The following is a 26,774-nucleotide window of genomic DNA, read 5'->3' as shown; positions in this document are numbered from 1 at the left end:
TATACAGCGTTGATTTATTTATTTATTTACTTGTTCTTTTATATGGCTACCAATTTACCAGGCAACACTGGGTGGTTAATAAAATTTAAAAATATCAAGCAAATAAAGTGGGCTATATATAAAATATATATGCAGATCAAAAATAGTGTGTTCAGCAACATTAAACGTTAATAACTGTTGATTGTTTAGAAATTTCTGCCCAGAGCTATATATTGTAATCAGTAAAACAGAAGTGGTTTCTGTTTACAGAATGAGGTTGTACCAATACATTTCAGTGAGATTTCAAATGGGAATTCTTACTGCAACGAAGAGCGTTGTTTAAATCCTCCATCTGACCATGGAACCCAGGGCATAATTTAGGCATTAGATAAGTCAGTCTACTTTACTCTTAATCATTGCCACTATAGAGGGCGGTACTCATCTCTGTTTCAAGGCTATTGGGTCTCAAACTTGGGCTGCTGACTTTATAGCTGACAAGCCCAGCATCTTAACCACTGAACCACCACACTGCCCATTATTAGGTAGCTGGACATGTTAAATTACTGAATGATGGTTGTGAATACTTATATTCCATCCATCTTCACTTGCTCCAACTTGAAGATGGATGGGATATATGTATAATAATTAATAAATGCATTTTCAATTCACTATCTAACTTAGCCTATGAAGTGAAAAGAAACTGAAGATAGAATTAGACAATGTTGAACCTTACAATAAACCAAGTGAATTGAATTAGAGACATTTGATAAAGTATTAAAATTGCACACAATGTAGATACAGGATTCTGATCATTTTTCCACATTTTAAATTATACCCTATATTCATACTAAGTTTGAGGCAGCAGCATTGAATGGCTTTGTTTGGACTTAGAAATGAAACAGAGACAGACCTGGTTAATAAATATTTATGCAATATGGGAGATTACCAGGAAACTCTGAGATTTTACAATAGAATGGAGAATTGACAAAATAGTTCTGAAGAAAATAAGGGCAAACCATTTGTATTTTCTTCTGAAAATACCACATGGAGGCATCCATGTAGACCCCCAGGTAAATAGCACTAACTAAATGAGAGTTTACTAAATATGTATCTATAGTGTATTTAAGTACAAAAATATATTATGGTCTCTCCAACTAGAAAGAGTGATATTTACCAAGAGCAAAGATTTAGGCTGAACTCTATAGAAAAAGCCAAGGATTTTATGATTAGGCATAAATTAATTTCACATCCAGGTGAAAAAATGGATACAGAAAAGAAGCTAGTGGTGGAACAAACTCAAAAAGGTGGCATTGAAGAAGGCATAGCCAAGATAATTGAAAACTCTGGTGCCGGGGGGGGGGGGGGGGGGGGGGGGGGGGGGGGGGGGGGGGGGGGGGGGGGGGGGGGGGGGGGGGGGGGGGGGGGGGGGGGGGTGGGGGGGGGGGGGGGGGGGGGGGGGGGGGGGGGGGGGGGGGGGGGTGGGTGGGGGTGGGTTTTGGGGGGGGGGGGGGGGGGGGGGGGGGGGGGGGGGGGGGGGGGGGGGGGGGGGGGGGGGGGGTTTATTTTTTTTTGGGGGGGGTTTTTTTTTATTTTTGTGCCACCACCATGGGAACATCCTGGTCATCTAATTCCACCTCCTCCCGAAGACCCTGGACTGGTATGTCAGGAATATTGGGGAACACCTGAGTTTGATGATGTCCCATATGTGCAAAGGATCAAGCAGACAGGGATCCCGCTTCCGAAGTAGCCGAAAAGTGTCTGGTCCGGATGGATTGCTGAACTCCAGCGTCAATGTCCTTTTGTATGGCCATCTCCATCCATTGCCTCATTTTGATGGGAATAGTCTCAGGTAATCCCTCCTCCTGTCTTAAACCAGCGGCCGTAGGGGTGAAGGTTGCCTCTGGGATTCGCCGGGCAGTGCTCATTGGAGGAGATATGCCAGGCTGTCCAGAAATAGCCTGTCTGGGCTGGGTGGATAAGTCCAAGGGCCCCAACAATGTACTTGGACCCTGATCCGATTGTTGTGTCATAGCCATCTTGTCCGCCTCCCTGGCCCGTTTCTGCAACTGCTTTTCCAAGGCTTGGTGCCATCTATGGGCATCCTTATCCGCCGCCTTAGAGGCCTTTTGGGGGCCCACTGACTTATCTCGGGACTTATTTGTCTTGGAGCAGAAGACGTTGTCACTTTCCATTGTGGGGGACTGATTCTCGTGCCTCTAACTTTATTTTTTTAAATTATTATTATGATGATTATGATTATTATTATTATTATTTGTACTTAGGGGTGATGCCTACCCCTGTGGTTGAAAGTAGAATGCTTCTCCAGGAGTGTAAGTCTATATACATATACATATACATATACATATACATATACATATACATACATACATACATACATATATATATACACACACACACACACACACACACATAAACATATACATATATATATACACATATACATATACGAGCCTATATCTACATGTAAAACGGTGTATATGGGAAACAGTATCTAAGGGTCCCCAACAAGGGAAACCCCCAAGCGCTCCAAGCAAGAAATATTCTGGATCCCTGGTCCCCAACAAGGGAAACCAGCTATACAGGGCCTGGATGGATCCTTTCCTGTCAAAAAACATCCCGCTGTTTGAAATGGCACTTGTGGCTTCACTCCAATGCAATGATCCAAAAGCAATTGCAAAAAGAAAAAAATTCCTGTTTAAGGACTAGCCTGCTTATCCAACGCCAGCAAGATGAAAGAGAAATAATGCCAGGGAAGTGGAGTGGGAAGGTACCTGCCCCGGTCCCCAAGAAGGGAAACCAGCGGGGAATGGCGCCTGTGATATTTAGGCGCGAACTTGAAGCCAGCCGTTGAAGATGGCGGGAAGGCAGAATCTCTGGTGTTAATTGCCTGAGCAGTTTAATGAGCCGCTGCTGCTGACTCTCTAAATTGTCAGATAAATGATCCTGTCAGTCAAAACGGCAAGAAGTGAGCCGCAGCTGCAAGCGCTCTGCCAAGATCGCAGAGATAAGACGATCAGGGGATTAGATAAGCTAATTGCCTGAAGCGGCCATCTCAGGCTGCCTGCGGAGTGGCAGGCTCCGCCAGCCACAAAGAACTGCTCTCAAACTGATCGGGGGGATGACCTAATAGAGCCACAAGCCTTGAAATCGCCAAATTAATTGGGGAAAAATTTACAAGCCGAATTAACCCAAGAGCAAACCTGAATTTTGACTAGCTGAATCAGAAAACCGTTCCAGTCAGGGAGTGCACAACCTCTTACCACGAAGGCTGAGCTAAAACTGGGGGACGCTGGGGAGGTGACCCATGGAGGAGGAGCGTCCCGGAGTTTTAAGCCCAGCCTTTCCAGAAGAGACTGAAGCACCTCCCACTTCTGGATGCTCTGAACAGCTCATGGGAGAAATCACCTATCACTATTGGGTAATCTGTAATTAAGATGAACATCTTACCAAAGATGCTTTTTTTTATTCCAGACATTACCAATATTGGCAACCGATAATCCATTTAAACAATGGCAAAAGATATTTCAAAGTTTATATAGCAAGAGAAAAAAACAAGAATTAGATACAAGCTATTGAAAAACCCTAAGGACAGAGGTTTAGGTTTACCAGACTTGAAACTGTATTTTGATGCATGCTGTCTGGCCTGGTCAAAAAAGTGTGTGAATCTCCAGAACAAGCGGTTACTTGAATTAGAGGGCCATGAATTATGGTTTGGATGACATCATTATCTATGGTATGACAAAGCTGAAGTTAATATTGAATTTAATAATCACTTTGTTAGACGTGCCATACTACCGGTTAGTGTCAAGAATAAATATAAAACAAGGTTCTCTATCAAGTTGCCTCTTTGGGGGTCCTTCCAGGAAGCTTTTTTAAGAAAAGAAATGGCAGCAAAGCAGTGGACATACGGTAAAATACTATTTTTCAACTCCGGTAACTGTACACTAAAGTCAAGTAAAGAACTTGAATCTGAAGGTTATGTTTACCATTGGTTTACATATCAAGAACTGAAAGAAGGATGTAAACTAGATAAAAAGAGTTATGGGTTTGATTTCATTAAAAATCAATTTGAAATCTTACTGTGTGGTAGTGATGAACATATTATTGCGAAGATTTATGTTATTGAAATTGCATTTGGAAAGTGAACATGTAAAACATTGTATGCTTCAGTGGGCAAGGAATTTTGGATATAACTTGATGCTTGAACGATGGGAAAATATGTGGATGAAAGATTTAAAATTTAAATTATAATTAAAAATATTTTTTTATAAGATGGTATATTGCTGGTATTTAATACCGGACAAGTTACCTAGAATGTATACAGATATTTCTAATGAATGTTGGAAGTGTAAAAGCAAAGAAGGGACTTTTTATCATTTATGGTGGACATGTGATAAAGCAAAGACATTTTGGAGTAAGATTCATATTTTAATACAGAAAATTCTTAAAACGAAGAAAAAGATTAAACCAGAAGCTTTTCTTTTGGGTATAATGGAAAAAGACTTGGAGAAAAAATTCGGAAGTTTGGATGTTCTATATGTTGACAGCAGCAAGACTACTGTACGCCAAAATAATGGAAGGACATTTCTATTCCCACAATGGACGAATGGCTACAAAAGCTGACGGAGTTGGCAGAAATGGCTAAATTGACCGTTTTGATTAAAGATAAGAATATAAGTACCTTTGTTGCCACATTGAGACTGCTTCTGAACTTTGTGCTTGAGGTGGGAAAAAAATGAAACTTTGATTTTGGGTTTTACCGGTTACACTGATATGTGTTTATTTGTAGGAATGGCTAGTCTGTATTACAATGGAAAAGCAAAAAGTTGTGGTTTGTTATTAGTGCTTTATTTTACTGCAGGTAAAATAGGTAGTCAGAAGTCAACACTTTTTTTTTCTTTTCCCCATCCCTTCCTCTCTCTCTTCTCTTCTCCCCTTTCCCCTCACTGTCTTCCTATTTTGTTTCGTATTTTGTACCTTGTTTTATAACTTAATAAAAATTTCAGACACACACACACACACACATAATATATTCATAATATAGTATAGTTAGTATAGTATAATAAATACTGTATAATATCTATGATGGTCCCTCAAACTATATTTTAAACTAGAATCATAAATAAATGTGTGATTCCCATCCTTTGGTGGGCTTTAAGTACCCATCTCCTGAATAGGAGCTCATGATCCTTTTCTGTCTATCAGGATTATTCTTTGGCTTCTCGTGCTCTATCCTTTTTCCCTAATTGGGCCAGGGCTACTGATTAATGTATTTACTCTATTAACTATTTACTCACATCATAACTGAAACAAGAATATAACATCAATAGATTTTTAACATAGTGCCAGGCAAAAAAGAGCCAGAGTAACAAATAGAATGTTCTTTAGAGATTTAACATTTTTATTATCTTATTCTACAAGAAAATAAAATTCTAGTCGCAACTGGTAGTATGTTTTCACCTCAGTAAAAATGCACTTCAGAACAACCTATATTGTGTATGTTGTTAAATTTATCAAACTTTGATTTGAAAATTACAAGTCAGATTCTTGCATTTAACCTATTTCGGTTTGTAACATTCTCGCTTTTAGTTCAGAGTTTAGTTCAGATATTTACTTATTTTGGAAGTCTGAAAGAGAAACATCATTTTTATATTACAAAGCTCTATTTCAGTGTTATAAAAATATTCTGTGTACCCATTAAAAGAGCCATATCACCAGAGACATCTTAAGCATACATTTATTTATATTTGATTTACTTTAATGGATATATAGGCAACTCCAATTGTGAACAATGCATGTGATATGAACCTTGGCTCTTGAAAGAAAAATCAGTAGGCTAGAGTGCCAAACGAATTGTAATTTAATTATACCCAATTTGCAGGATAAAGTACTCATGGAAGTTAATGCTCCATTCACTACTTTTAAAAGTCCTGAATAGCTATACAGAACTCAGCCAGGTGAATCATTGAAACAAATAGAAATGTTAGACTCTTCAATCCTGAAGAAACATATATTAAGCTACACCACTTAAAAACAAATTAAGATCAAAGTATATAAACAACTAAACATTGTTTTAACATAGCATGCATGAAGAGTAAAAAACTTACCGCAAGCTACTACAAGGCAATGTGATGAACCTGAACATTGCCAGAAAAACTCTTAATGGGAGGAGGGTGAATATGTAAAGGAAAGCATCCAGGCACAAAAAGATTCCAAAAATCATCAACTACAGAGGAAAGAAAGAGAAAGAAATACAGGGTTTAACCAAGTTTCATACTGAGCTTAATTACACGTAAAATGGATAGGACTATAATCATAAGCATCTTCAATAAAACAGGGCAGTTTACATAAAATTATGCATAAATACAAAATTCTATTCAAGGCCTGGCAAAACCAGTAGATTTTCACAATTTAATTAGAAGCAAGGAAGGTGCCCCTCTCCAGAAAGGAAGTTCCAATTTGACACCAGACAAGAGACATTCAGCAAAAGCTCGCTTTCTAAGCCATTGGCATGTGAACTTTGCAGATTTTCATGGCTTCAGTGATCCTAATCTTTACTCAGTAGATGAAGCGTTCTCAGATATAATGTCAGATCATCAGCCTTGATCTTCTATATATGTTCAAATAGTTATAAAATTTACAGAACTCATTACAAATATCAACATCTTTCCTTCAAACATTTTCTTCTTATGCAACAGAATAACATTTTCTCTATTTAGAAAACATAAATCCATATCCAAAAGCAACTTTCCTATTGCGATCATAATTCTTACACAATTCCTAGCATTTTTACACAATACTCATCCATCCATCCTGAAAGGACCTGCCCCAGCTGGTCCTTCAGGAAAGCAAAATTCTTGACTCCATTGAGTTGAATCAAAAGAACTTTTATTGAGAGAATGTGGTTGCAGTAAAGTCAGGCAAAATCTGAAAAAGCCCACACAAAGTTCAAAGTAATTCTTTCCTGCCCCTAAACCCAACCCTCCTGACCAGTAGCCAATGTGATGCCGCAAGGTTGTTTTGAGAACAATGAGGTGCTAGACAGATAACGGTTCATTCTCAGTGCATCACGGTCTTGAAATCAGACTGGAATTGGCTGAGAGGGAATCTGAACTGTCTCTGAAGACAATTCCCAAGCAGTTTGTCCACTCTGAAGCTGACCTGGCTGAAGCCACTTTTTTTTTCTTGCCTCAAATTGCCACGAACTTTGAAAGGGGGAAGGGAAGCAGACTGGCTACAAGTCAAAAGTAAAAGTTTTCTTGTGGGAACCAAGGTCATCCCAACAGATGGCAGAGGAGTGGCCAAGCAACCTCCCAGCTATCTTTATTGGACAATGTGATTGGTGACACCTGGGTAGGGAACAATTGTTCTTTTAATTAGGGGAAAAACCTTTAGAATTGGTTTTCACTAGTTGTGTTCAATAAAAATGTTCTTTGAGGAGTTCTGCTTTTGGTGGATGCATTATTTGGAACCTTGACATTAAACCAACTCTCATAAATTTCTGGTATAGGCTGCTCACCAGATCTTCGAGGAAGCAGAGAAGGCTGTGGAAATGGAGAAGGATGGGGAAGAAGTCGCCGGGGCTGGGGCCAGCGCCAGAGTGAAACCCTGCAAACAGTGGCACCGCTGAAGATCACCCTCCCAGCAGTGACCTGGCTGAAGGTCCAAATGGAGGCACAGGCCAAGGACCTGTACCAGACTGAGGAGAACCTCAGGCACCAGGCCTCCATCCAGGGGGGCTTGGAAGGGAGTGCCCATTGACCTTGTCAATGGGAGTGGTGTCAGTGTGGCCTTCGCCCTGCATTGGAGAGTGAGGGGATCCCTTGAACTAGATGAATCTGGGGAATGGAGATACCTAACAGCTTTCCCCGGCCAGATGATGGAGAACCCGCAGGAGAGGTTCGACCAGATGAGCATTGAAGGCATGGAAAAGCCATGTAGGTTCGAACCATCTAGAGTGGTCCTGAGCCAACCTACCCTGACATTCCCACCCTGCCACGGTCCGGCTCCAGCTGCAGTGACTTGATCAGTTAGTGCTCTCCTGATGACGTTGGCGCAGTTGAGTCTGGTCCCACAGCAAAGCCCACCATGCCATCGTTGGTTGGCGAACATGCCTTGCCACCTACATCACCATGGGCGGGACCCACACCATGGGCATCCTACCCCAGGGCTGGCTGGGTCCTGGGGCAGTGGCCTCCAGCTTAGAGAAGACCTCAACCTCTTCCTCCTCCTCCTCCTTGCCCAGCCACCCCTCCACCAATGAAGGCCGCCTTCTACAGGGACCCAGACAGGCATGTATTCTTCCTGAACCAGGTGTGGGCTAATATAGATGATCATGCCATGGACTATCCCAGCAACCAAGCCATGGTCCTAGCAGTGATCGCAAATTTGGAAGGGGAAGCAGCTGAATGCATGACCCAGCTCCATGATGAGGATGCATCAGAGGTGGGAAACAATGACAACTTCCCACAGGAATTGAGGGCTAGGTTCAAAGACAACTCCTAGGTCTTGCAAGCTGAAGCAAAAATCTGAGAAATCAAGCAAAGGGGCCACCCCGCCAAGGAATATGTCCAAGAATTTCAGAGTGGCTAGGAAGCTGTGACAGTGGCCAGAGGGGCTACTGGTCCATTTCTTTAAGGAGGGCCACATATGCGGTTAATAAGGGCTCCCCGGCTGAATCCAGGAATGGTATCGGATGGCGGTGGCAATGGACCTCGAACTCAAATGGTACAAGAAATGTGGAGTCACAGAGCAAAAACCAAAGACCCAACCAGAGAAACACCAGCTTGGAAGGCAATCTACCCCTGGCCAAGGCACAGAGCCTCTAGCGCAGGGGTCACCCAGCTTTTGGACCTTGGGGACCACTAAACTCATAATTTTAAATCCTGCGGACCAGAGACCTTGGGAAAAACTCCCAAAAAGTCTGCAGGGAAATTCCCCACCCCGTTTTCCTACTGATCGAACATTCTTTATTTGGGATCAGATACCGTCTCCAGCTCCGTTCTCAGGGAGAGGGGGAGGGGGAGGAGGGGGGACTGACTTTTGGCTTCCTGCAAGGAAAGCAGCAGAAGCAGCAGAAGTCTTTCTTTCTCTCCCCCAACTCCGTCAGAAATGAGTCTTTGTGAGACTTGAAGCACCGGCACAGCCTCTTGGAGCAGGATGCCTTGCAGGGTCTCAAAGACTCATTTCTGGCCTAGATTGGGGGAGAGAAAGAAAGACTTTTGCTGCTTTCGTTGCATGCAGCCAAAAGCAGAAGAAAGAAGAGGAAAGAAGTGCCCAAGTGAGGAGCGTGGGTTGAGTGGGGCAAGCTCCCCCCTCTGCCCTTTCCCCCCCTCCCCTCACTACCTCGTGTTGTTCGCAAAGCAGGCAGCACAAGCCTTGTGTTCCCACGGGCCATGTGGCGCATCCTTGTGTTCCCGTGAAGCCTGGATTAATTGCTTAAGGGGGTCCTTTGGGGGTGACTTTTCTCTGAGGACCACCAAACTTTTCTCACAGACCACCAGGGGTCCCCGGCCCATTGGTTGGCGACCACTGCTCTAGCAGAGCCTTGGAACTGCCCATTAACTGCTTTCATTGTGGCCAGCGAAGTCATCGGGCAGCCGATGGCCTAGCCCCAGCTCCCCAGTCGAGGGGGAAACACCAGAGCCAGCCAAGCCAAAGAAGCCCCAATGAAAGGTGAGAAAGGGAAGTTTACCCACCAAGCTGTGGAGGTCTCCCCTACCCCAGGTGAGGGAGAACTCCAGCTCGGGACACCCAGCAGCCTGCACCCTACGACAGCGATGACGAGAGCGAGGACAACCCGATAGTAAGCGAAGCCATCTGCCCCTTCACCATCCAGTCAAGACTTGTAGTACAATAATCTGGGGCCCAGGGGGATGTAGAAGCCATAATAGACTCAGGATGCATTCATTGCCTGATGAGCCTGCAATCTGCCCTGAAGTTAGGGATCGGGGCAAAACCCCTGACCTGGCCCAAAAGGTTCAAGCAAGTCAATGGATTGTTGCTAGGAGGAGCCCTTGCCACACTCCTCACAGACCCAGTGTGGCTAGAGATGGGCAAGCACTGGGAAATCATCTGCTTTGTAAAGGCACCAAAAATGACTGATCACCGGATCAGCTGTCAGCCGTTGCATGGCTCCGAAAACCAGCTGGGAAGCGGAGCCGCAAAAATTCAAGAGAGAGGCTTTTTCGAGGCTTTTTTTCCTCTTTGTAAGGCTGCCTTTGGGGAAAACTTCCAAAGGCAGGAGAGGCAGTGAATTGTGTCCATCCTGGCTGAGGACTGAGTCAAAAGATGGGAGGAGCTACCCAGAGCGGGTGGAGCTAGGCTTATAAGCCTTTTAGATAGACTCAGTCCAAGCAGCTAGGACAAGAGCAACACCCACTCCTGACCTGTCGCAGCCTTACAAGGGAGAACAGCAACTTTTTAATTTTACATATGTATTTTTTCATTGGTGATAGAACTGCTCCTCAGAAAGCAACAAATGAATTTTGGCTGTACATGCTGTTCTCCTGCTGATACATCACTGCTTTGGAACCAGTCCAATATATTCAATTATAGTGTTATCAGGTCAGACTTAAGGCAAATTGAATGCCAGACTGAACTGCCAAAAAATGCAATTGGAATATTATCTTTAAGTTGTATACGTTTTTAAAAAATCAACAATCTGGCATCTCCAATTGTTTTTATAGTCTTTATATTAACAAACAAACAAAAGCTTCATGTGTTCTATAAAGTGAGACTGAGCATTCCTTAGGCATAATAAAATGCTGAGAAATTAACTTACCTTTTCCAATTCTCTTGGTATTCGCATGCATGTATACACTCTCTCTCTCCGTTCTGTGTACTTGGCTTCATTGTGTTCAAGGAAGTAACCTCTTGTTAGCTCTGCATTGATAAACCTCAGTAGAGAAAGATCTGCATTGAAAGAAAACCTCTTTTTTAAAAAGTTGAATTATTTAGCATTTCTTTTCTCATTTTTTCTTAGCGGCCATAGTGAACTACTTTAAAGGCAAGATAACTCCTTGCTTAAAAGCTTGTGCCAACTAACTGGCCCCCATCTTCACTGCATCTTTAATAAATCACTAGAGATGTGCTATGTTCCTTCTTGCTTCAAATGCTCTACTATCATCCCAGTGATAAAGAAATCCTCCATCAAGGAACTGAATGGTTTTAGACCGGTTGCTCTAACATCTGTAGTTATGAAAACCTTTGAAAGGCTAGTGCTGGCCCACCTGAAAACCATCATAGATCCGCTGTTAGATCCCATGCAGATTGCATACCAAGCAAATAGATTGACAGATGATGCTGTTACTATGACTCTGCACTATATCCTACAACATCTAGACTCTCCAAAGACATATGCAAGGGTTCTCTTTGTAGACTTCAGCTCAGCATTCAATACAATTATTTCCAGATATTCTTCTAACTAAACTAAATCAGCTAGCTTACCTGACCACACTTGTAAATGGATCATAAGCTTCCTAACAGACAGGAAACAGCAGGTGAAGCTAGGCAAAATTACATCAGATACCTGTACAAGTAGCACAGAGGGCGCCCCCAGGGCTGTGTGCTCTCTCCATTTCTCTTCTATCTATATATGACTGCATCTCAAAAGATCCCTGTTAAAGTACTGAAGTTTGCAGATGATACAACAGTGATTGGTCTCATTAGAGACAATGACGAATCTGCATACAGATTCGTCATTGAACAACTCGCCTTGTAGTGCAACCAGAACAATCTTGAACTAAACACGCTCAAAACTGTAGAAATGGTGGTAGATTTTAGGAGGAACCCTCCTATACTACCACCTCTTACAATACTAGAAAACACAGTATCAACAGTAGAGACCTTCAAGTTTCTAGGTTCTATCATATCTCAAGACTTAAAATGGACATCTGATATCAAAAACGTCATCAAAAAAGCACAACAAAGAATGTTCTTTCTGCACTAACTCAGAAAGCTCAAACTGTCCAAGGAGCTACTGATTCAGTTCTAAGAGGAATTATTGAGTCTGTCACCTGCGCCTCTATAACTGTCTGGTTTGGCTCTGCAACCAACCAAAGACAGACACAGATTTCAATGGATAATTCGAACTGCAGGGAAAAAAAACAATTGCTACCAAACTGCCTTCCATTGATGACCTGTATACTGCATGAGTCTAAAAGAGAGCCGTGAAAATATCTACAGACCCCTCACATCCTGGACATAAATTATTTCAACTTCTACCTTCAAAATGTTATGAAGCATTGCATATCAGAGCAACTAGACACAAGGGCAGTTTCCCCCGAATGCCATCACTCTGCTAAACAACTAATTCCCACAACACTGTCAAACTATTTACCAAGACTGTATTACTATTGTTCTTCTCATCCTTCCTATTACCTATGTCCTCCACTTATGACTACAACCTTGTTCCTTGTATCTTTATGACTTATATTGTTTTATTTAGTCTCCTAATAGTATTTGATTGCTTATTTAGTATCCTATGACTATCACTAAGTGTTGTAACTTGTGATTCTTGATGAATGTACTTTTAAATGTACACTGAGAGCATATGCACCAAAGACAAATTCCTTGTGTATCCAATCACACTTGGCCAATAAAGTATTCTATTCTATTGTATTAATCTAGGTCAGGGGTCTCTAAACTGGCTGGGAGTTGGTCTACAAATCTTAAAGTTATCAAATTTGGAGACCCCGATCTAGGCCAACACACAAGTGACAGCATCAGTTTAAATCTTACTATCTTTCCTGGTGCTTCTTATGTGTCGTTATTTTTTGTAATAAAATTTTATTATTTTTATATTTTAAAAACATCTCTTTCAGTGAACAACGTGGTTCCAGATTTACACGTCAACACAAACATGACCTTAGTACATATTTATCTTTCACATTCAAATTCAATTCTATATCATATCATTACTTCCATTTTCCAGTAAATTTTCTCCATTATTTTCTTTACACTTATTAAATCCATTTTTAATTTATATCTTATCTTAATTTCTTTTTCTATAAATGTTCTCAAATCTTATTCTATAGTCTAACATTCTTATTTTTTAATTCTAAATTCATTATACCTTTATACTTTTATCTGTCACATTTGCTATTTTGTCACATACTTTTATTTCATTATTCAATAAATTCCATCTTAAATCTAATAATTCCCCAAAATTTCCCCCTTTAAGTATCAATTAGAGTGTGCAACCCTTTTATCTTATACATCCCTGAATTTATTCCCCTTTAATCCATAATCAAAATTTATCATAATATAATCACTATATAATTATCACATTTTAGTTTAATAACAATAATTTCCTAACTACTATATGTCACATGTCCATATATATATTTTAAGCAAGGTTCCCCCTGGTATTCCCTAAAATTACATTTGTTGTTTCAAATATATTGATCTATTCAGTTAATTATAGAAACTGTTATTAGTCTTTTCACTAGGATTCTCATAATTCATTTTAACTATATTCTTTATTTTATTACCCATATATAAATTAACAACAATCCTTCAATAAAAAACCAATTAAAAAGAAAATATATCAATTTCATTCACATTTAAAAGCTACATTCTTATGTATTACAACACATTACCTTGTAGAATCCCTTTTCTTTAATCTTTATCTACCCGTTGTCTCTATGTCTCTCGACTAAACAATTTCTAATTATTTTTGTTCGGTTTCCATATCTCCTTATTTTCTGGTTCTTTCTCTTATTACATCTTTTTCCTTTCATTTTTTCCTTCCTTTTCTTATTCCAATTTTTATCCCCCTCCTTCTTTAAGACTTTCTTTTGTAATTCCCTTTTCTGGTGTTTCCTTTTTCTTTGTTTGGCTTTCAAGACATTTCCCTTTTTAATTGTCTCCTCAATCCTCCAAGTTTTAACTTCCATTTTCTCCCCTTTGTTTTGATGGTCATTGCTCCCTTTGTTCATTAAAGCTGGCTTCTTCTTTTTTAATTAACTCCTCCCCTTCTGGCACTCCTTGTGGTTCTTCTTTCTCCAGAATTGCCATTTCTAATAATTGTAAGGTAATACAGCACGATTCATTTCTTTCATTTAACATTTTTTATGTTTCTTAGTTCTATTTTTAGTTCCAAGAAAAGTTCTGCCATTTTCAAACACTTCTTTTATATTTTCTTTATCCCTTTCTTTAGAATTTAAGTCCAAGCCTATTGTCCAGTAATTCAATTCGACCAGCGTCTTTGATTTTTATTTTCAACGATCAACTTCTATTAATTCTTCTTTAAGTTTTTTTTCCCCAAATTCATCAATTAGTCCAATATCCATAAGTTTACATTTATGCCAAGATCACCAAACAACCCCAGTGTAGTTTCTTCATGCTCTTTTATTTTAAAATTCTGTGTTTTCACTTTTCAATGTTTCTGCTTTATTGTAACAAAGTTCCTCCTATTTTGTATCAAGTTTCAGTTTTGAGAGAACCAGACACTTTTTTAAAAAGTCACTGTAATTTTCTTTTATCATTAAGTGGTGCTCTCTGTTACATCCAAGTTCCACCCTTTCTTTCCACTTTTTTACTTTTTATTTGAGGTATTTATGTTTCAAAAATTCAATAAATCCAAATTGTAATTCATTTCTTTTTGGCACATTCAAGTTCAGCATTTAATTGCCTATTTAGTGCCAGAATCATATATTTGTCCAAGTTTTCTTCCAGCTTCCTCCTTCAATTTAGCTCCTGTCAAAATCTTTCATTTTTTTCCACCCCTCTTTCCTCTCTCTCTCTCATCGCTGCTTTATAATCCTTTTAGAAAAAATATTTGTACCTTAATTCCGGGGTATCTTTATGTCCATGAGTTATGTCTGGTTTTCACACTATCCACTTCTTCACCACTTCAGCACAAAACTTAATTCCCGGATAGCTTCCCATCTTCAGGGCAGCCATTAAAGACTGCCGCTTACTCCTGTCTTTGAGGGGAGTGTATCTAGCCAGGGAGGGAAGATGTGGCTCCCCTCGACTCAGCTGGCGGTCTCCCCCTCTTTCCCCACCCACCCAAGGTGGATCCGGTTTGGGATCCTCCAACAGGGCAAACACTGATTGAAGCCATGCACGATCACGGTCTCCGGTCCGTCACCGATGGAAGTGCCACCAGAAGTCCCTTCTTCTTACGTGTCATTAGTATGCATCAGTGCCCCATCTACAACTCCACAGTGACAATATCTAGAATATAGCTCTTTACTATTTGTTGCTGTCTTCTGTTCCACCTACTACGGATTTGCCCCAATTTTATTCAGTTCCAAGAATCTCCAAACTGAGTTGAATAAACTCTTGGCAGGAATCCCAGAGAGCTCGCACTACCAATCCTGGTTCATTCTAGTAGACTATATGAGTCTTGCTGACTTACAACCAGCAGGACTCATCTTACTAGGGTTGCTGTTTAGCACTACTGGTTTCCCTGCCTTTATTTAAAGACATGTAAAGACCCAATAGTTTTCAGAAGCAATTAGAGTACAGAGGTTAAGGGAATAAATAATGGGTTTAAATCTGGAGATTGAGGATGAAAGTGATAAACCAGAGTCTATGAACAGAAGAGAGAAAGGATAATAAGGAAGCTTGACAGATTAGAGAAATGAGCTCAAAACAATGGAATGAAATTGAAGAGACTAGTGCAAAATATTTTATTTAGGAAAAAAATAGGTGTACAATATAAAAGTATATATGCATGAAGGGAGATGCCTGCACAAAACTAAGCCTTCCATACAGCTTCACATTGTGTTGTAATGATAGCCTAGCAGAAATTTTTTTATGTTTGATATCCTTGGCCTGACTTGTTCACTATATTGATTTTATATGCTTATTTTCATATTGAAATGTAGTTTTTATCTATTACGTTTGTACACTGCCCAGTGTCATGATTTTGAGAGATAGGCAGTATATGCTAAATAAATAGTACTTTTCAGGAAAAGAATATGTCCAATAATTATGAACAAAAGCTAAATGATTTAGCTGTATCTCAGCTAGCAAGCTTTTCTGCCAGCATGTGTTATTCTTTTGGAATGAGGAAAATGTGGCTACTCCTTGAAACATCAGAATATACCTTATAAGCAATCTCCAGCAAATTCATAGGGACCAAATGAAAAATAGTTTCCACAATCTCCAATATAAAACAGCAGTCTTACTAGCTATTTTATCACTTCTATAAAGCAAATCAGGTATTTTGCTATCCTTTAAAATTATGCTCTGGATAAACATATGGATTTTTTCTCATAAGCTACATTTGTTTTGATCTATTAATACTATTCTGAGGAACTATCTGTGATATAGTTTCTTTTTGTTGTTGTACATTGCCAAGAATTGGGACAGGCTCTTTAGTAATTTTAAATCAAATATTTATGTATTAGGCAAGACTAAGCCAGGAATCCACATGCTGAAACCATGATCATGTTGAAATGGCTTCATGCACTGGGTTACATCATTCCTTCTCTTCTTTGCATGAGTTGACAAACAAGCCAGAAATTATATGTTCCTTTATATTTAATCTGGGAGACTGTGGTTTAACCAATTTGGAACAAGCAGGCTATGAAGCCATAGCTTAAAATTAATAATGAGACAAGTTGTATTTGTGTTTATTAACACAAGTTCTAAATCCACTTGTCCAGAAATTAATTTAATATTTGTAAAAAAAAAAAAAAATCCTTCACATATAGACACTACAAATTACTAAATGTTGAAGATCAAGTTTGTGATTGTGACTTGTACTCTGGAACTATTACAGAGTGCAAACAGGTTCAAATATTTGCACAAGTTTCTAAACTTCAGTTTTATTAACACAAGTAATGTATTGAAGTACATAATGTACACAAGTAATGCAATAAAGAAGGTTGGCTTCCACCTGTGCCAAAGCGTTTTTGATGCAACAGAAAATTGGATAGAATCTGCACACTGTACAATCTCCCCAAATAATACAGTAGTTAGCTCTAAGTCAAAAAATGTCTGTTCCTCTAAATTATGTGATGTAGTTCAAGTCATTCTAATTAAAATCAAGGCTTAAATTTTTATTACATTGGTTCAAACTTACTTTTCAATCCAAAAGATCATGCCAAACCAATCTTATTTCATTCTTTGATAAAGTGACTAAATTAGTAGACCAGCGAAATGCTGTGGACATAGTATACTTAGACTTCATCAAATCATTTGACAAAGTAGACCACAGCCTTCTTCTTAGTAAACTAGAAAAAAGTGGGATGGACAGTATCACCACCAGATGGATTTGTAACTGGCTGATAAACCATACTCAATTAGTAGTCCTTAATGGTATTACATCTACATGGAGGGAAGTAAGCAGCAGAGTATTACAAGGTTTCGTTTTAGCCCCATTTCCATAAATGATTTAGATGAGAGAATAGAAGGGGAAAACATCAAATTTGCAGATGACACTAAGCTGGCAAGAATAGCCAACACACACACACCCAGAAGACAAGTTTAGGATCCAAAAAGACCTTGACAGACTTGAACAATGGACCCTATCCAATAACATGAAATTTTATGTGGAGAAAAGCTAGGTTTTATACCTAGGCAGGAAAAACCAAAAGTACAAGTACAGAGTAAGCAAAACCTGGCTCAATACCAGTAACTGTGAGAGGGATCTTGAAGTCCTAGTTGACAATCACTTAAAAATGAGCCAGCAGTGTGCAGTAGCAGCCAAAAAAGCTAATACAATCCTAGGTTGCATTAACAAAGGCATAGATTCAAAAATCACATGAAATATTAGTACTGCTATATAAAATCTTAGTAAGGCTACGCCTGGAATACTGCATCCAGTTTTGGTCACCCTATTACAAAAAAATGTTGAGACTTTGGAAAAAATGCAAAGAAGAGCAATTAAGATGATTAGGCCTGGGACAAAAACATATGAAGAACAGTTGCAGGAATTGGGTATGGGCAGTCTAGAGAAAGGAAGGAGTAGGAATGACATGATAGCAGTATCCCAGTATTTGAGGGGATGCCACAAAGAGGGAGTCAACTTATTTTCCAAAGCACCAGAAGGCAAGACAAGAAATAGTGAATGGAAACTAATCAAGGGGATAAACAACTTGGAATTAAGGAGAAACTTCCTAACAGTGAGGACAATTAACTAGTGGAACAGAAGTTGCCTTCAGAAGTTGTAGGGGTTTCATCATTGGAGTTTTGTTTTAAAAAAGACTGGCCAGCCACCTATCTGAAATGGTAGAGAGAAGGGGAAAAAAGTCCCGATACGTCACATGATGACGCTGTGACATGGTTTGACACCCATGTGGTATAGGGTCTCCTGTCTGAGCAGGGTTAGACTAGAAGACCTCCAAGGTCCCTTCCAGGTCTATTCTGATTGACAAGACTGAGTTGATTATGGTTTAATAAAAGATTCTTATGAATCCATCTTTGCCTAAGAGGCTGAGCATTATATAAGCCTATAATTCAGACTCAGTCTAGAGATTTATTTGAGAGAAATAACATGGGGCTATTGCCAAACAATAACTAGTCAATTTATGCAGATTTTTATGTGCCACAACAACTTTTCATATGCTCCTCAGGAAAGCACGTATCTAAAATGTTCTAGTATGTTCATAGACATTTTAACGGGCACAAGTAAGTTGCCAGAATCTTGTTTATTTCAAACACAATCCCAATCTTAATCATATATGCCCTTGATGGTGAACCTATGGCACATGTGCCAGGCGTGGACAGTTGCCCCAGCCCAGCTCCAATTGCGTTTCTCCATCACATTTCACTCAATCAATTCCAACTGCTCGTGAAAGAAAAAGTTGGAATTGACTGAGTGAATTTTTTCACTCTCGCACTTCCCAATGGGAGAGGTGGGGTCGTCCTCCGGAAGCCCATTATGACATGGAGCTACAATGCAACCCATGCGGCTCTTTCACCCCTTTGCTGCAGCTCCCTATCGTGGCAGAGGGATGAAGGAGCTGTTGCCCTGTCACAGCGGTGGCGATGGCCGGAGCCTTAATGCGGGAGCAAAGCACTAGCCTTGCATGGCAACAGGATTCCTACATTTGCGGGGGAGGATCTTGTGGTGGAGGGGCTATCTCCCAAGCCTGGCCTTCCTCCTCCCTCATTAGCAGGTCCAAGAGAAAGAAGGTGGTGGCATGGGGAAGCACTCCCCTCCCTTGGCCGAATACTGAGCACAAAAGCCCAGCTGAGGGGGGGGGAGTGGCTGGCCCACAGAAGCGCCTCCATTGGCAAGTCAGATAGTGGGGAGGCCTGGCCCAGCTCTCGCAGCGGGAAACTGTTTGGCACCTCCAGACACAAGCTGCCACCTTTGAAATGCACTGCACCTTTGAAGAAGCCGGGCAGCGATGGCTGAGGACATGAGGGGGGCAGCGGAGGCATCAGGGCTGCTCCCCCCCTCGTCAGCAAGCTGGGCCTGGAGCAGCATGGGAAAAATAAAGGCCCGGTGGTCCAGAGTCCAAAAACGGGGGTGGGGTCTGTTCGTCAGAGGATCAAAGAGGAAATCAGTGGAAATCTGGGTGGGAGGCTATTCAGAGAGGGATCTGCCTGGGTCTTTTCTTCCCTCCTCCTTAGATTGCCTCCTTCCAGCTTTCTTCCCTAGCCTTGTTTGAAGGGGAGAGGGAAGCAAGGTGGGACAATAGTAGCTAAAAGGCTGCAAGGGGGGAATGGATAGAGAACCTTTTTTTAAAGGGGGGGGGGGGTTTTGAAAAACCAAAAAAAAATCCACCAACCCAAAATTTTCCATTTTTGGGGGCCCCCTCCTTTTTTTTTTTTCCCCCACCCCAGAACCCCCGGGTTTCCTGGTTTTCTGAATCCTGTTTTGTTTCTTGGGGGAGGCAGAAAGACACTCCACAAAAAGTGTGCTTAAATCTCGTGCCGGTGAAGTCCTGATTATTAAAGATGGGGATGGGGAAAAGATGCCATTCCTTTCCCAAGGACCCAGGGAAAGTGGAATAAAAATAGGTAGGTGTGTATGTGTGTGTGTGTGTGCGTGTGTGTGTGTAAATAACAGCCTGTGATAGCTTCAGCCACAAACAACAGCTGCTGTTATTTTTGCTGAGAGCTTCTAGCCTACACAGCATTCTTTAATAAATATTAACAATAACAAACCATAATATATAGGATTAAAGGAAGGAAGGTGTAATCAGAGGAGGGAGGAAGGAAGGAAGGAAGGATGGATGGATGTGATGGCCCTCCAGAGGCTAATCTGCATTCAGTAACAATATCGGCCTATAATTTTTTATCTGTTGTAAGTCTGAGTCCTCTTTTGGTATGAGCATAATATATGCTTCTGTCCATGAGTTTGGTATTTTTGCATCTAACAGTACTTCTCTGAGCACTTCCAGCATTGGTATACTTAGGAAGTTTTACAAACCTTTGTAAAGTTCCACTGGTGGACCATCTGGGCCTGGTGTTTTTCCATTTTTTAATCTCTTAATTGCTTCTATTGTTTTTTGTCTCAGAATTGCTTCTATTAGTCCCATCATTGGTATATGTTCATCTATCATGACTTTTACTATATTTTAAGTAATTCTGATTTTTTAAAATATTGTTTTATTTTGTCTTCTGAGACTATCTCTCGGTCATATAGTTTTCCACAATAACTTTGAATCATTTCCCTTTTGTCCTCATTTTGATGATAAATATTTCCTTCCTCATCCATTAATTGATGTATCTGGGTTTTTTCTTTCTCCTTTTTCAATTTATACCAGCCATCTTTCTGGTTTGTTTGCATTTTCAAAGAAATTTTGTTTAGCGTTTTTAATTTTTTGAGCTAATTCTTCTTTAACTATTATATTTAACTTTTATTTTATTAATTCCATTTGACTTTTTAGATTATTTGTTTTGTGTGGTTCTGTCTCTAGTCTCTTATATTCTTCTAATGTCTTTTGGTTTTGTTTCTTCTTGTTTTTCTTTCCCATATAAGTTATGACTAAACCTCTAATATATGCCTTGGCTGTATCCCATAAATTTTGTAGTGTGGTCTCTTCTTTACTATTCTCTTTGAAGAAAAAATCTAATTCCTTTTCCATAAATTGAATAAATTCCTTATCTTTTAATATTGATTGATTCAACATCCATCTTAGTTTCTTTTTTTGTCCTTTCCATATAACTTTTATTGGGTTATGCTCTGCCCTATTACTTGTTTCTATGTTCAATTCTTGTAAATTAGATTTCAGTTCAGCTGTCATCCATATCATATCCATTCTTGATCAAGCCTATTTGAATAAAATGAGTATTGATTTTCCTTAGGATATGTCTCTTGCCATACATCTTGGATGCCTAATTATTTAACCATTTTTTAAAAAGCCTTTGGAAGCGTTTTCCTTGCTTTTTTGTTCGCTTTCCTTGTTTTATAATCTAGTTCCGCATCTACAATTGCACTGAAATCTCCCGCTACACAAATATTTTCGTACTCTAATGCAGGGATCCCCAACCTTTTCGGCGCTGCGGCCCGGTTCCGACATCAGCTGGGCGCGCGCGCCGGTCCAGCGTCAACTGGGCGCCGCCATCTTTTATGACGAAAAGGCGCTTCCGTGGCGTCACGGGCGCTGTTTCGTCATAAAAGATGGCGGCATGCGCTGGTGAGCTTTTTCGGGTAGAAATGGCTTTCTACCGGAAAAGCTCACGAAGCTAAGCCGCCATCTTTATGACGAAACAGCGCTTCCGGTGAGCTTTCTACCCGGAAAAGCTCACCAGAAGCGCTTTTTACCAAAAAAGATGGCGCGCCCAGCAACCAGCGACCCGGTAGGGTTGTTCGCGGACCGGTGCCGGTCCGCGGACTGGCGGTTGGGGACCCCTGCTCTAATGGCTTGCTTTTGAACATCACCTTGGAGGTAACCCTTGAGTTTGTTCCTTTTGGGCAGTTCACTCCCTTCTATCCAAGACATAGCATATAAGCATTGTTTAAGCAGGGTCTGCAGTATTGTCTGGGACACTACACATCTTCACAATCTGTTTTCCTTGTTACTTTCTGGGAGGAGGCTTCATGTTATCCGAAGCAGAACATCCAGATTCAGTCACAGTTTTGTTCCATAAAGTATAAACCTTGTGAACTCTCAAGCTTCCTCTTTCCACAATGTATTCAGTGATTTAATATTTATATGCATTTATATATAAGCATTTAGGTATATACATATGTAGATATATAGTATATGTATGTACATACTATGTGTGTATGCTATATATGTGTACACTTGGGAGCAGGCAATAGAATTTCATTTTTAATGTGTGCCAATGTGCCCACAGTAAAAAATGACAATAAAGGTTATCTTATCTTTTTCCAAAGTCTGTTTCAGAATTTGACTCCCACCTTATTTTTTTCTCCACCATATCAAGTATTTTCATTACTAAGCTTATGATATATTTCTAACCATTTTAACTAGCTAAATATCTCTCATTACAAGGAAACAAAGGCACCCAACAATATGTGGACATTTACTGAAGGCAAGAAGACTGTAATACAAATAATACCCTGATCTTATAGTACATCAAGGATACAATGCTTTATGTACACCCCAAATTCACCAATACAGCGAAGCTTACTTCCTGAAAACACATTGAGGATTGTATGGTGAGTCATTAGCTGAAAAAAGCAATATGAGATAAAGTCTTAATCCTAAAATAGAAATGTTGCCCACTAAAATATCTGTCCAACTGTTTTTCGCTTGTGCAAGAGAAGAACTAGTCAAGAAAACTTATATAGTGATACTTGTATTCTCTCTATCTTCTAAGAACTATAAGTATATAAGATCATCTTTGTTGTCCCTTTTTTCTGTGAACACACTAGTTAGATCGAAGATAAGATAGATGCAGATAGACAGATAACATATTTCCCCAAAAATAAGACTGGGTCTTATTTTTGGAGGAAGTCTTACCTGCTTACCTTAGGACCACACAGCCATGTCTCCCATGCACCAACACCTATCGCGACACCGTCCGAATTCTGCAGCCGCTTGCAGCCACATGCCATGCGGCTCATTGCGCTGGTGCCACAACTCGTGGCAGGATGCTGTAGCTTGTCGCGCTGGTGTCACCATTTGTAGCAGAAAGTTGTGTGGCACATCATGCCATTGCGTGGAGTGGCAACACCAGTGTGATGAGCTTCGTGGCATCCTGTCATAAGTGGTGGCTCCAGCATGATGTGCCACATGGAATCCAGCTGTAAGTAGTTAGAGAAGATGGGTAATGGCGCAACCAGGGTTGGGGTGTGGGAGTCCTGGTTGCGATGGTCCTAAGGTAAGTGAATGCAGGGCACGTGGGGCAGCTCCACTCCGTGCCCTACCTTGAATTTTACACCTGTGCCTCACCCCACCTCGTACAACCAGATGGTGGGCATGGCTTAACTGGGGCTTATTTTTTGGGTTGGGCTTATATTAGGTGCAGGGGTGAAAATTGGGCTTGGGCTTGTTTTGGGGGTAGGTCGTATTTTCAGAAAAACATGGTAGATGGATATAAACACATACTGGCACATATACATGAACATACATATGCTATATACAAACATATATAAACACACATACACACACCCTGTTTTCCCCAAAATAAGTCATATCCATAAAAGCCTAGAGGTAAGCCAGGTGGGACATGTAGGGCACCTCCATCTTCACTGCCTCAGGGTGGTGGCACTGGCACACCACGTGGTTTCCTGCACCAATGCAAGCAAGCAGAAATGGGCCTCCTGTACCTTGGGGGGGGGGAATAAGACACCTCCTTGAAAATAAGCCCTAGTGCTTATTTTGGGGTCCCAAAAGAAAATAAGACCTGTTCTTACTTTCGAGGAAATACGTGTGTGTGTGTGTGTGTGTGTATACACACATGTATGTATATGTATGTATACACACACACACATTAATCACAGTCCATTTAGAATACATGACAAAAAGAGTTTTAAGAGTTAACAAGGTTGATACCATATAGTACAAAGCTATTACATAATCTAGTTGTTCTGTTTTGGATACCACAAAGACTTCTCTGAGAAGGTAACAAAGAAAACCGGTCATAGAGAGGATGTATAGTGTCTCTAACAATACTGCGGACCCTGGTCATCTATCACTTTAAAAAGTCACTTATATTCTATGTCCTGTATTGTGAACCTCCAATAATACTATTTCCTGTCCAAAATAGTAATACTTCCAAACCACAATAATACAACAGGATGCATTCAATGATCCACCTGTAGAAAGTGGTAAGGGTAGGGGGAAGGAAGATGTGTTCTTCTCATACGACACAGAAAATGCAGGAGCTGCTGTAAGCGCTTCCACCAGTGTCTCCCTGTTGAGTGTCCAAACTAACCTGCTTGTCAGCTGCAGACCCAGAAACTTGATACTATTAACCACCTCCACAGTTGAATAGGTAATACAGAGGTGTATGGCTGTGCCTGCGTTTTCTGAAATGGATGATCTCTTTTGTTTTTTCTACATTTAAAATCAGGCTGTTTTTATTACACCAGTTCATCAAACCTTCTATCTCCTCCTGGTAATCACCCTCATTTATCATCCTGAATAAGGCCCACCACTGTTGTATTGTTCACATACTTCACAATATGGTTGGTAGCAAACCTTGCACAACAATCATATCTCAAGAGGGTGAATAACAGAGGAGTACCTGTGCTCAAGTCATATTAATCCCAACTCGCACATACTGTGGGGCCTATCAGTGAGAAAATCAAGAATCTATTTGCACAAAGGTCTAATGTAACCTAAAAGATGCCGTTTATCTTCTAAAATGCTGAGGAATGATCGTATGAAATGCCAAACTAAAGTCAACAAACAACATTCGCATATCAATATTTCTTTTCTCTAAGTGTGCCAAGTTCAGATGGAGGATAGAGGACATAATATTCTTTATGAAGCTATTTGGATGGCAAGCAAACTGAACTGGAGGGAGGCTGGATATATTAAACTCCTTCATCAGCCTTTCAAAACATTTCATAATGATGGACGTAAGTGCAACCAGATGCTAATCATGAAAATCAAGTAAATTATTCTTCAGCAATGAATGTAGAGCAAAAGTTCCATCAAGAAAGTTCTGGTTGATTTTTTCACACAAAAAGAAAGTGAGAGATTTTGGAGTTGATTGCTTGGAAGGACAGCACGCTAGATTTTCTATTTTACAAAAACAGCATTTACAGGACTACTCAGAGGAAAAACCTGTTCCAGATAGCCCTACAGCACTCAGTCTTGTTTTCAACACTGTAGGTGAAATGAGGCTGTCCGGAACAGTCTTTGTCTACCTCCCTCAACTCTGATATTTGGCAGGAAGGAGGACAAGTCAGATACACATTATGTGTCCATATCATTTTGCCCCCACTATCAATGAGTCAATTATCTTTTCAAAATCCTTGTTTTACCTGGCCTCAGAAGACCCTGAAAACATCAAGCTGATATTGCAATATTGCAGCTGGGTAACAAGGGCCCTCCCTTCAAAGAAAAGGCAAGGGAGAAAGACCTTAACAGAGAAAGGGCACCTTTCTCAAATGTAATGCTTACACTCCTGATTGTTTTGTCACGACAGATTAACACAGCTCTCATTCTACAATCTCTATAAGAAAAATAAATAGTGGATCCAACATCTACTAGGCTGTACTTCAGTAGCAAAGTTTACTGACTGTAACACTTAAAATGTACACTCAATTAAATGGCTAGACATATTTAAGCTATCCCCTAGCAAGGAAGCAATGCATTCAAGTCCAATGCAAAGAACATATTTCACAGAATTGGATGATTTTTTATCTCTTGTTCCTGGGCAAAAGCAAAGCAAATTTTATATTGATATGCCCTGATCCAAGTTTGACATATAAAGTAGGAACCTATCCCTGAAAACAGATTAAGACAGAGACCTGAGCCTCCCTTTTTCAACCTTGGATGCCTAAAATAGATTCCCCAAAATAACTTAGGAGATCTTTCATGAGCCAGAGTGAGTCAATGTGAACATGGTGAGGGCCAAATTCAGGCACCCTGAGACTCCAGCACATTCGTTATGGAGAAAACATACAGGAGTCCTCTTTTGGACAGGGGAAAAAGAGGCATCTTTGCCTGTCTTGGCATTCCTAAATCCACCCTACCTCGGTGCAAAACTTTAAGCGCCACAGCTTGCAAAAACGAAACCACCTTTGGAAGAAGCGGGTAGAGAAAGGTCCTTCATGGGACGTTGGGGACCCAAAAGAATAGAGATTGGGGTGCAATCTCCGCTCTTCCTTCTCCCCAAATTTTCTGCATACCCGCCCCAAGTTTCCCATGGGGAAGAACCCAAAGAAGCGCTCTGCACACGTTAAGGTTTTTCTCCTCCTTTTCTGCACTCCCCTCCCAAGCTTTTCACAGGTATGAAACTCCAAAGAGGCACTCTGCACATGATGAGAGGTCCGCGACGGAATCTCACCAGAGGGCGCGCGGCACGGCTGCTGCTGCTGCTTGCGGTGTCTGTCGCTCTCGTAGAAGCCCAGCGTTTCGGTGCGAGGCGGAGACTGCCTATCGCCGCCGCTGGCTAAGCTGCTCTGCCGCGGCTGCCCGCCTTCCGCCTGCAGCAGTAGTGGCAAGGGTTCCGGCGGGGAGCCCCGGCGGGGTCCTGCCCCGCCGCCGCCATCCCCGCCACCCGGGGCCGCCTCGGCCAGGCCCGCCATCTTCGCGCGCACGACGGCGGCGGCTCCCGGCGGTGGAGGGAAGCAGCCGCCACCCCGTAGGACGTCATCTCTGCGCGACACGGAGCGCACCAGCCGGGCCCATCTTTCCCGCGCGCGTGAGCGCCGAGCTACCTGCGCCGCCATCTTAGTTGCGTTTCCCAGCCGACTGTTGCCCTGGTGATGCCCC

The 26,774-nt window shown here is 41.0% G+C and overlaps 1 protein-coding gene across 2 annotated transcripts in view; it reads right to left on the bottom strand.

Annotated features, from left to right (window-relative positions):
• The window catches only part of TAPT1 (transmembrane anterior posterior transformation 1), a 70,672-nt gene extending 43,904 nt beyond the window's left edge, over positions 1–26,768 (bottom strand). Inside the window, exons 1-3 of one of the 2 annotated variants that reach the window (XM_026678829.2) lie at positions 26,347–26,768; positions 10,784–10,914; positions 6,108–6,226 (exon numbers count right to left, since the gene is read on the bottom strand). In XM_026678829.2, coding sequence (XP_026534614.2) covers positions 6,108–6,226; positions 10,784–10,914; positions 26,347–26,731 — 635 coding nt within the window. In that variant the 5' untranslated portion in view covers positions 26,732–26,768. The remainder of the gene's footprint in view (positions 1–6,107; positions 6,227–10,783; positions 10,915–26,346) is intronic. The other variant, XM_026678828.2, reaches the window with a different exon arrangement.
• Positions 26,769–26,774: the final 6 nt, after the last annotated feature.

This window comes from Notechis scutatus, chromosome 4 (assembly GCF_049901735.1).
Source record: "Notechis scutatus isolate UNSWTSFEM ecotype Mainland chromosome 4, rNotScu1.2, whole genome shotgun sequence".
Classification (NCBI taxonomy): domain Eukaryota; kingdom Metazoa; phylum Chordata; class Lepidosauria; order Squamata; family Elapidae; genus Notechis; species Notechis scutatus.
The sequence above is the reverse complement of the archived record's forward strand: the minus strand, read 5'-3'. Positions and strand labels throughout refer to the sequence as shown.